The 12053-nt window shown below is 29.4% G+C and overlaps 2 protein-coding genes across 5 annotated transcripts; one reads left to right on the plus strand and one right to left on the minus strand.

Moving 5' to 3' along the window:
• Positions 1-1231: 1231 nt before the first annotated feature.
• LOC116434065 (uncharacterized) lies at positions 1232-7657 on the minus strand. The gene is made up of 13 exons (XM_031992802.2): positions 7607-7657; positions 7070-7245; positions 6185-6385; positions 5655-5758; positions 5473-5559; positions 5036-5180; positions 4570-4772; positions 4196-4468; positions 3852-4061; positions 3242-3361; positions 2547-2711; positions 1807-1925; positions 1232-1326 (listed from the first exon to the last, which is right to left on the minus strand). Exons 1-13 carry the CDS (start codon positions 7655-7657, stop codon positions 1246-1248), a joined length of 1935 nt encoding a protein of 644 aa, XP_031848662.2. The 3' UTR covers positions 1232-1245.
• A 1368-nt stretch (positions 7658-9025) lies between these two features.
• Positions 9026-11779, plus strand: LOC116434068 (uncharacterized). 4 transcript variants are annotated; one of them, XM_076368868.1, is made up of 4 exons: positions 9577-9590; positions 10198-10286; positions 10408-10626; positions 11143-11779. In XM_076368868.1, the coding sequence occupies exons 3-4, from the start codon at positions 10412-10414 to the stop codon at positions 11462-11464; spliced, it is 537 nt and encodes a 178-aa protein (XP_076224983.1). In that variant the 5' UTR covers positions 9577-9590; positions 10198-10286; positions 10408-10411; the 3' UTR covers positions 11465-11779. The 4 variants fall into 4 exon arrangements, with proteins under 4 accessions (XP_076224985.1, XP_031848665.2, XP_076224986.1 ...); XM_076368870.1 differs by lacking the exons at positions 9577-9590; positions 10198-10286 and adding an exon at positions 9026-9093; XM_031992805.2 differs by lacking the exon at positions 10198-10286 and having other exon boundaries at positions 9417-9590.
• The last annotated feature ends 274 nt before the right edge of the window (positions 11780-12053 follow it).

Below are 12053 nucleotides of genomic sequence, written 5' to 3' on the forward strand. Positions count from 1 at the left end.
CAGTTTATTTGAATCGCATAGCTTGCATTTCAGTTTCTATAACTCCGACTTTGTACGTTTTCGTTTTTTTTTTGTGTGCAATAATTTTTTAGTTGTTCAGTCACGTTGTAATAATCACAGCCAGGCATGATTTTTAGTTCCTGTTGTTAATTTTGTTTCTCCACCATATTATCTTTTTGCCCTCTTACAGTGTAATTGTAGATTTGTTTAAAGATATGAGATGTAAAGTAGGGTAATTGGAGAGTATGGTGGACACACGATGTCGTTAATTTAGTTTGTCGATTGAAGGTACGAAAGAATTCATTAAACAAATGTATCATAAATAAATATATACATATATGTATGATTTTATGAATTCCATGGTAAACTTGACTATCCTTATTATAAATTATGTTTTCGGCCAATTATAACTTTGTCTTTTAAGAAATAGAACAATATTTCAGTGTGTAAAATTTATTTATTACGTTCGAGTAATGCTTTTGTGTTTCTTAACTGTGTATACATGAATGTATATGATATAAATAGAACAATGCGTTAAAGAAAAAGATATATATTTATTTCTTACCGCGGACGAAAAATGGAAATATTTTTAAATTACTCCTAAGAAATGCAAATGGAATTATCCGTAAAAGATTATTCAAATAATGGGTCGTTTAATTTCATTAGAAATAATGATTTAATTATTGAACCTTTTCTACTGTCTGCTATTCATGGTTTATTTCAGACCTGAATGCGATATACATAATATTCCTGTTAAAGTTTAAAATGTTATAAATTGATGTCTTCATCGCTAACAGTTATAATTATTCGTTATTTATTCATTACTACCTATTTTGACACAGTTTAGATACGAAAGTAGGAAATAGTAAAAATAGAAAATAGAAACAAAATAAAAAATGTTTAATGTAGCTTTAAGATATATTTAGCCAAGCACTTAACATACTGTTTCCATTGATTACTAATTAATTACTTTCCATAATACTTTCTATTTTGTATTTTAATTAATTGATGGCTATGTTCGTTGCGAGCTGAGGTGTCAGAGTGGAAATATATAATGCAAATGTATCCAATGATAGTATCTTTAAGTAATTTTGTTAATTTTGCTTTGTACATTGTGTTACAATTTCTATTTATTTATAATATAATATTTTTATACGCGTAAAACTTATATATTTGAAAATTATACTTTCTATTTATATATTATTACTTTCTTAAACATTATGTTTCGTCTGCATTATTTGTTCTTTACATTCCCGCTTCTTTCCTCATGAAAAGTAATTGTTTGGTTGCCATCAATATAATTTCATAAAATTCCAGGAAAGTTAACTGTAATAATTAATTCCTATGTTACAAACTATCAATAATATCGCAAATACTTTGAGCACAATTGATATATTTTAAGCGTAATTATTAATACAAAAATCAAAATCAGTAGGTTGTATAATTTGCAATTTTTTAAATGTATTTAAAATTGAATGGAATTTAAACATTTCGTATTTGCTTTTATACTGTACAATGAAAACTGGTATTAAATAGTGGTTATAAAATGTAAAAAGACGACCAGAAATTTGACAGAAGGTTATTCGGCCTTCTCATATTATGCATTCTGAAAAATGTATGCTCCGCATGTGAATGTTTTTGCGAAACAGTGAGATGAAATTTGTAAAAAACCATTTTAAATCTTAGAATATTGAAATTGCAAACATCCAAATACTTGTAGTAAAAAAGTATTTGTTACTCTTAAAATTATACATTCAATATAAAATGAAAGGTTTTTTCAAATGTACATATATCACAAAATTATACCTCGTAATCGATGTTGATGATTATGCCGCTATCTGAATCTTTAACACCAACGCATATCAACGATATAATTTCTAACGTTTTCGTAGCTCTTAACTGTTTGAAAATGAACAATCCGTCATCTAGTAATAAAAAAAAACAAAATGTTATATGATTATGTGTTTTATTTGCTAAACTACGAGAACAAAATAAAATGTTTTCAAATCGATTTTCATGTCTGATGAAATCATATGTACAGATTTATAGAATAAGCAAATAATAACTCTATTCGGACAAAAGAATTTCTATGAAATTTACTAATTCTGTATTTACATAAATTAACGATATCTAGGTATTTAGATCCACGGAGCTTATTTATTTAGTAGAAATATAGTAATTTCATATTTATAGTCTGTATTGTTACAGTTGGCGATTTCGTATTTACAAATTAGTTTTAAAAAATTATTCGAATATATTTCAAAGTATTTTATAAGTCTTTAGATGACTTGATGACATTTTTTTTGTACTTGTAAAGGATATTTACCATTTTGTATAAATTCTACTTTTTTATTAGCTAATACTATTTATTTTTATTTTTTAATTACGTCAAAAGGATTAGAATTGATGTGAACTACATAAATAGCATTTATATCCTTTGATTTTCTATCCCTTTACAGAAGATTTTTTTTCTGCTTAGATTAGGAACTATGTCTAAGACTCTCTCTAGAATAAATTAAAAGGAATGTAACACATGCATTGGTTACCTGCATGATGTTTTGATGTATTACATTCATGATGCGGTGACGAAAATATGTCATTCCCTTCTGTCAGGTAACGCATATTTTCACCTATTGTCACAGCATTGATACCAACCGGACGATGCTTCCCCATTTCGTCACCCGTCGAGGAAGATTTCGAATATTGCGTACCTGTATTATTTATATATTTTAATAGAATCTTAAGAGACGAACTAATTAAGAACTTAAGGGTCACTGCATGCATATTCCGATTATAATTGTTCAATAATAATAATCCAGTTTAAAGTTTACAGTTTGAGATTTAACGTCTTGTTTAGTTACCCTATTTCCCTATTCGTACATATATTTTCTAAATATGGCTTTAAAATTGAATAACAATTGAACTATTCTGTGAAACCTTAGGAATTAAACATTTACTTTCTTTTCAGCTGATATTCTCTAAAACAGTTTTTTATTTTAAAAAATAAGGTAAAGTACATTACTTACCATCCTGATGAAATATTAATGTTTTTAACGAAAAGTAAGAATAAAATGAATGTTTGTAAACTATGCTCATAGATACGAAATGTGAATTCAATTTTTGCGAACACGAGGCTAGCAGCAAAGTAAATTTTATTCTACATTAATGATTTATTTTCTGTATCTGATTATCACTTGTGCATATGATATTGTGCCATTAAGATTAAATAATTAGTTTTTACCTTCCGGACAATACACGGCTCGTAGAAGATCTTTCACCGCACATGGATATCCAATGTTTTGACACATTTTGAATACGGCTTTCATAGGCAATAAATTTAGGTATTCGCGACATAAACTGCCTAAAATAAAATATTTTATTAATGATTTATATTTTTATTGATTCACAGACAGTTTTTTTGTAAAATATTAATCGAGATCAAATTTATGTCGCAGATTTCAATTCCGTAACATTTCCCTCCTTTAATTATGCTAACATGGAAATGACTAAGGAACTCCTGGAAATTATCTTCTCGAAAGGAAAGCAGGGAAATGAGAATCGTAGAATTAATATTCAACAAATATATAAAAGGAATTTTTCAACTTTTTATTCGTTTTTAATTCACACAATTTTTTGAACCGCAAAATCTTCGCAGTAAAACGATACCAAAAATTATAATAAAAACGCTTAAAACGCAATACTATTTATTAACAATTAAATTAATAAATTGATTTCGACATTTTAGTTTAATTTGATTTATTTGTATATATATATTGCAAATTATGATATAAGTATTGATTTCACAGTATTTCTTCACGGAAATTATTCTTATACATGCTAAATGTACATACCGACATGATTTCCAACATGAGGATATACATCGTTTTCCAAAAATATATGCAAACCACCAGCCAGTTTTCCATTCATGTCCTGGGTATGTATATTATTCTGTTTTGTGTACAAATGCCACGAAACTTCTATCAATGCATGTAGAAATTGCCATATTTCAATTTTTTCGAATGGATCGTGTGGATCATTGACGATGGTGAACTTATTCATTGCTGAAATTATTTACACATTTATAGCAGAAGATACATGATTATTAATTTCTAAATTTACATTTCAAGAACACAATAATAATCAAAGTTGAAAGATCATATGATTAAAACCATTCAAATTAATGATAATAATTTACCAATGTAATTGTCAATTTCTATCAGACTTAAACCTTTCTTAGTAATTTTACAATCCCGCCACAACTGCCATAAACACATTCTGCTCATGACAAGTTTACATTCCATCGTTGAGGGTGCAAATATTTTTGCGGCATTTGCATAAATCTGTCTCAGACGGGACATATGCATTGTCAAACAATTGTATACCCAACGCTCTTCGTACTCTCGTTCAGATGCTAGAGCACTGTCTTTTTCCAATTTCCTATCAATCTTCTCTTCGCTCTTAATTATATCTATGTAAAAATGTATAGAAAAAAGTCTACTTTTATCATTTATTGAAATTGTTTTCTAAGTTGAAAATGTTAGCAGAAAATATAAGACATAAATAAGTAACCGTTAGATGATCGTGTCAGACAGGAACAAGATTGGTTTTCACAAGAGTAACATTTTCCTGATGGCACTGAACGAATTAATGGACCTTCCAAACTTTTTGGATCCAGTAATCGCGTAAGGTAGTAGGACAGAGACGGAAACTGTTCCGGTTTTAAAACTGGAGTTATCGGAGCTATTCTTAATTTACTTGGTTTCTCAACAAATCTGTGAAAGCAATGTTATATATGTATGTTAACAGTGCGATTAGTGTTCTCTATTTTATTTCAATGAAATAAATAAATGAGTAAAATAACATTTTGATTCAATAAAATAATAAAATAATATTTTATTTCAATAAAATAATAATTGAATAAATAACAATATAATTATTACTTTATTTTTAAACTGTATGCACTTGGATCGAATCCTTAAACGAGTATATACTCATTTTCATTAAAATTATTACAAACTTAAAATTCATCTCTTACACAGGTTTATCTTCCTTTGGTGTACGTACACATTGATTACTAGTGGTTGCTAATTGTTCTTGGCTAATACCGTCTGCATTGTCCGATGAAACCAAAATATCATCGAGAAATAATGGATCGGCTTCCATCTTTTCTCCGTTATTCCCTTTAAGCAAACAAATTATTCCTTGCAGCATTCTGTGCAACTATTTCAAATAGGTAGTACCGTAAAAAATATAAAACTATGGTTTCACTATTGAGTTGTCATTTTTAATTATTTCATCAAACTGAATTTTACATGAGTGATGTATAATAAAAAATTAATAAGAATGTTGAATACTTTAATATCTTCGTGTAAAAAGAACTGTACTTTATAATGCTGATTTGAGTACTTTTGTATGTGAAACCATTATTACGGTTATATACTAATTTTAAATGTACTATAGTGTTTGTTTCACCTATTATGGTTCCGTGACCATGCTTTTTATTACTCTTCCAATAACCGGAGTATTTAGCACCACCGACTGTGTTTAACTTTAACGTTCCTGTAATAACAATATCAACAGTATCGTTCAAACTACATACACGTATTATGACAAACTACAAAATACATTCTGAAATTATAAAGAAAAAGTTTCACCTTCGCCAGAACGCAATCCGTTTCGCCAGTAACCTATATACGTAGTCTCCTGGGGCCAAGTGAATGTTTTATTAAAAAATGCGTTCCACACGTATATTCCATAACTGTTAATTAATTAGTCAATAAAATTTCAATAAAAAATCGTTTACAAATGTTTATAGACTTCGGTGGGTTAACTTACAGAAAATTGGAATCAAAGGAAATTTTGTAGTTCATTAAAGGATTTCAACAAACTTGAAATAAACAATATACAAATTTCATTGAACATTTTATTATATTGAATTTTAGAAAGTTGGAGAACGTATAAGAAGTTAAAATTCATTGTGCGGTATCTATTATTGTCAGCAGACTGGCTGGATTATTATGCAAATTCAAGCTTTTAATACTATAATTAGATGAATGGAATTATAATAGAAAATGGTTTCTCCTATGACACATTATAAAAGGCTTTTATCCAATTTTTCATTTTCACGTTTCTCATAAATGCATAAAAATCCGCAGTCTAATTATCGAATCGAAGATTAACGAACCCATTCATTTCACCGTTTCTCCATTCTCCACGATAAACGTCTCCGTTGGCCCAAACCATAGTTCCAATACCATGCCGAACTCCATTTTTCCATTGACCCGCATAACGAGCACCACTTGCATAAATTCGTAATCCGAACCCACACATTTTGTCCATCACCCAATCACCGTCGTACGAACCTTTATCTTCGTAACGACAATAACTATTGTGATAAACGTACATTTCAATCAATTTGTTATTCAACAACTTCAAAAAGAAGACCAAGCACGAGATAAAACAGCGTTAGACCAGGTCATAACAAGTAAATAATGGGAATAGGTGAAAGAGAACAGTGAATAAAAAGAATATACCTTTTTTTGCTCAGTTTGTAAAGTCTGTTATGTGAATGTAACGATTTAAAAAATCGCGTTAACCCTTTAGGGGCCAAACAAAAGGTTTTTGAAAAAGTACATTTATTTTCACAATATACGTTAGCTAACTTATCATGTTTTAAAACAAATTTTCATTTTTAAAATAAATATTTTTAAGAAAATGCTATTCTAACTGTCAAAAGTGTAGGTGATTATTGCTATATTGTAATACTGTACTATACTGTATAATACTGTACTCACTATACTTGTATTTAGTTTTCCGTTCGTCGTGTGCATACATTTATCAATTACAAAAATGATACGAATATGTTACGGCAAGTAAATAAAATACTTCCACGCATAAACATACATAACGATAGGTGTGAAAGATTAATTTTCAAAGATAATAGTCTATGAATTTAAGATGCAAATAATATTCATTGCTGTTAAAGCTGAACTATTTGAAAGTATCGAGTTAATTATGATCGAACATTATTGTATCCTACATTCGTAAGTGACTTAACATCAACACTTACCCACTCCCGTGTTTGTGACCCTCGAACCATTGGCCAGTGTACATAAAGTGTTTGTCGCTATCTACTAGCAATCCTTTGCCATGTTGATAACCATTCGCGAAATCGCCCTCGTACCAACGGTTACTGTTCCATTCCAGCAAGCCCCAACCGTGCATACGGTTTCGTTCGAATTCTCCCTATAAAAACTGCTTAATTGTTATTTCTTTGTTTCCAAGATTTAATAAATAATGCTTGTTATTATTTGCAAACAAACTTGTTGACCGTAATATTCACTTATTTTATCTTTAGCGTACAAATGATTTTTGAAATTTTAAAATTTGGTTATTCTTTTGAAATGAAATGTCTCAAGAATTATGGGTGATGAGAAAAAACGGTTTTCAAATTTATATACAGCAAACGAAATTTTGTAATAATTGACTATTGAATTTTTATGAAAGAAACATGATAAATATTCTGGTTTTCGGTTATATGTATTAGCTTGTAAGAAAAGGGTAGTTAACTTATTTGTGTATGTAATAAAAAGCAAAAAGTAATTACTTTATATTGGGCGCCATTAGACCATTTGTACACCCCTTTGCCCTCCATCATTTTCCTACTAATACGACCGCTATATGTATTGTCATTAATAAACGTTATATTCGCGAACTCATCTGGTAAAATTATCTTCCAAGGTAGTTTAGGAGTTATGTTTGAATCATTGTTGGAATAACTTTCATTGCTTCTTATATTTTCAGTATTTTCATCCTCATCGAACTCTGTATGAAAATCATCGTCGGATTCTCTTTCATACTTTTTTCTTAAGACTGTTCCTTCCCAACTGTAATGAACACTATAAAATTACTCGTGATACGTTTTAGTAGTTTAGTTTAACTTGATTAATTAATTGGTTAATATGCTTTAAAAATCTCCCCTGTAAGTGAAATAAAAATCTGTCTACTAATTCTTTACTTATAACATAATAAATTAATTCTTAACCATCTTCACATTGTCATGAATCAATCAGTCTTAATTTAAGTTTGTGGATTTAAGAGCTCAGATTGTTCGATCATATCTTCATCTTTTTAATTTATAATAAACCTAATACAGTCTTAAAAAGAGAATTGAAGAAGGAATTACCTTTTTACGAAATATTTCAACACGTCATTATGAAGTAAATAAATAAATTCCTCCTTAGCACTGTATTTGTGACGTTTATCTGCGAGAATTTCTTCAAAGGGTAAATCTTCCTCTGTTCCTTCAAATTCATCCACTTCAACATCTTCCGTTTCTCCTTCTTCTTCGTCATACGATACCATAGGTGGAATCATTTTCCTACACTTTCGCAATATAGCTTCTTTTAACGATGTATTCACCATTTTGATTGCTTTCTTTCAATTTAATAAATTTAAATGCTACAGAGAATTATTTCAAATATTTGCATTAATCTTAAAAATATAATTCGTCAACGATATACAATAATCAAACATCAATTAACGTTAATCAGTCGTAACAAAATCTGAAGTAATGAAAATGAATGTTTTCCAACATATTATCGATAATGTTTGGCGCTATGTTCAATAGCTTTTCAATTTTTAATTGTCTACTGCGTGCGATAACACGCTACGTTGATACTTTTTAACGGTATAAATTGTTACTGAATAATTTTGAACTGAAACTGAAAAAGTTAACATGACAGTAAACGGAAGACCAATGACCAGCGTGAGTATAGTTATTTTTATTTTGTGAAACGTTACAAAAATAATTGAAAAGAATATGAATATAAAATTTAAACAAATATTACCAATGATACGGTATTCTTGTTCTACATAATATTTGTGCACAATGGAAATGAAAATAGTTAGATGTATAATAAAATTACGACGAACAAATCATCTTCCGAAAATATATATCTTTCAATGATGTTACACATGAGAACTTACGTTGCAGACTATCTTTCCATCTTGTCCGGACGTGGACAAAGAACTGGAGCCAATAGTTTTCCATGTGCCTGCTACGTATAACAACAAAGTGAAAATTCATGACTGGTAAATATATGTTTATTAATAAATAAGTAACTCGTATAAAAATAATTGTTATAAACTTTGATGGTCAGTATTCTCTTTAATCAATTACTATGTAACATCGTGTCATTCTAACTATTCAGGAAATTTCATGGTCTATTAATTGCTTGTAACATCTTGACCACGAGACTGACACGTTATTGCAAGCCGGGAGGTTAAGTATTTCAATCTAAAGAATATTGTTCGATCGATATTAAGCTTGAAGAAGAGTGGAATTTTCCCTTTGTTTTGCGTAGCAACCCTTTCTGACGTCAACACTCCGAAAAATGTTTACGTCGTAACCACTGTATGCGTACACACGTCTTTTTTAAGATTAAAAAGGACAGTTGTTTATTAATTAAGCATAAGATATTTTTTCTCATACACAGTGATTAATAAATATTTAAACATTACGGAGAATATCTAAAAGTTATATGAACGTTTTGAATTTTTATGTAGTAATAGAGTTTGTCCATGCTTCCGTAAGTAACTTCATTATATATGTATATTAAATGTGTAATAAAGTAAAACATTATATATAACACGTAATGGTCGTAAAGATTATAAAAGAATTTTAAAATAATAATCGCATTACTTATACAAATTGCAATTTTGAATAATATTTAATAATATTAAAACTTTTATATAGTATACAATCTAACAGAAATTGTTGCTTGTGCTGTTTTTCTGCTTTTCTATAGAAGAAATAAAACATTCGCCACACCGAATAATAGAAATACTCGGATACTAGCGAATATTCGCATTTATCTTCTTATATCTAAATTACTTATATATATAAAATAATTAAGTCCTTTTCTCTCATAAATTATTTATAATAATTATGAAGTATATGGAGTTTTTTCTTATTAATTACAGATGATATATTGCGATTCGCTTTAAGTGAAATGTATATTTGTGTAATGGTCTAAAAATATTCGAACAGATAATAAGTTTATCTTCTTAATTTTGTATCGTTATCAATTCTGACTCGTAAATTACATAAGTGAAATGTATGAATTATTAAAAAGTAAACTTTAAAACATCGAAACCTTCCCATTCTATAATTCAATCTTTTTCATTGCTTTTTAGATTTGGTTTTTATGCGTACACAAATATAATTAATGTAAACATCAGGCAAACTAGAAATACGACGAATGACGATGATCTATACGAAACACGTTTAGTATATATATTAAAAAAATAATATATTTATACATTTATATATTTATACATTTATATATTACTTTTTTAAAGAATATATTAAAGAATTAAAGGAACTTAGAAACTGTATTTTTCCAGGCAAATGCACACGTTGGCAGAGCCCAGAGACAACAAAGATATTTTTCCACCCCACGGAAATCTTCACAAGTCATCGTACCAGAGACTCGGTCCGGAAGCTGGTGCTACCGGAATATCGGAAACCCGAGCTATGCTGTCGCAAATAGAACTGAAGCATTTATACAAGCCGATTTATCCGCAACGAACGTTTCTCAATATGAAGGCGCTTGCATCAGAGGTGTACGTACGAACATTTTATTTAACACGTTATCTGACACGAGAAATTTTAGTCTTTTGTACAGAGTGTTTCGAAATAAGATGTCATAACTACTACACATAATTCTGCATCTTTGATTTGATAGAAAAAGACAAACAAGTGATCGCAGAATTTATTCTGACCTTGAGAAAAGGGTTAAAAGTTTTTATCATTGATTCGTGTTGAAGGCAATGAACAGGTTGCTTGAAAATTCCTGTTGAAGTTCCTATAGGAGCCATGTAACCCATCGTATAACAGAAGACACCGAATATCGATTCTTTATTCTCTTACGGGAACTTCAACAGTAATTTGCAAGCGAATTATTCAGTTTTTCAAACTAAAAAGATGTAGAATCACGCTATGGTCATAATATACATTTTTGAAACACTCTATACACTAATATTTAATAATTATTCTTTGATACAAATGATAACAACAGATTTTGTTCGATAATTCCGGGTTTATTTAATCTCAAATAATGGAAAAACGTGTATCGACAGGACTGAAGAGAAAAAACCTTCAACCGTTACAGAAGCACTTTATGATCCTGAAATGGCGGATTCTATGGATTACAGGACAACGAAGGAAATTGATTACCGGTTACCCTATCCCATAAAGCGAAAACCTCCGCCACCTCCGCCGCCGCCAGTGCCATGGCTTTTGAATCGGCGAATGATCGGTTATAGTCTTGACGAGTTAGAAAAGCGGGATGGTTTTTATACTTTCTTGGACGACAATATGGAAGTCCACCGAAGGATAGCGGACTTAAAATCGAGAAGGGATACACTTTACGATTTAACGACTGCGAAAAGGTCTCCGTGAAATCTTGCTGGTGTTGCTGTTTCAAAGCAAGAATAATATTACGAGCTATTCTACTTTAAAAAACATTTTATTTATTCATTTTTTAATCAATATTATTAAAATTAATCATCTTTGTCATATCTTTAATGTTTGCACTTTAGTCATTGAGATAAATAATTAATCCATTTCTATGATTGTTTATGCGCGTTTATACTGTTATTGATCAATTTGTAAGCACAGGGTCGCGAAGAAATTTAAAATGTACCTTTAATAATAATTATTGATACATATTAATTGTAGTTTAATTTCGTCTAGCTTGAATGTGTGAAAACTACAGTACAGTGTGAATTATATGTCATGATATATTATTATGTCAAACAATGTTACAAAACAAAAAATTCAGAATGAAAGCTATTCGTATTAGAAAGTTGAATGTATATTAGTAAAGTAATAGTTCCAGGTAATCTTGCGAAATAATTCGAAGAAATCAATATAGGTCTATTAAAAAAGCAGTTATTTAAAATTGAACCTGACAATTAATACAGAACTAATTGGACAGTTGTATCACATTCTTCGATAAGCATGCTTAAATAAAATATGAAAGGTACAG

The sequence above is a fragment of the Nomia melanderi genome, chromosome 6 (assembly GCF_051020985.1).
Source record: "Nomia melanderi isolate GNS246 chromosome 6, iyNomMela1, whole genome shotgun sequence".
Taxonomy (NCBI): domain Eukaryota; kingdom Metazoa; phylum Arthropoda; class Insecta; order Hymenoptera; family Halictidae; genus Nomia; species Nomia melanderi.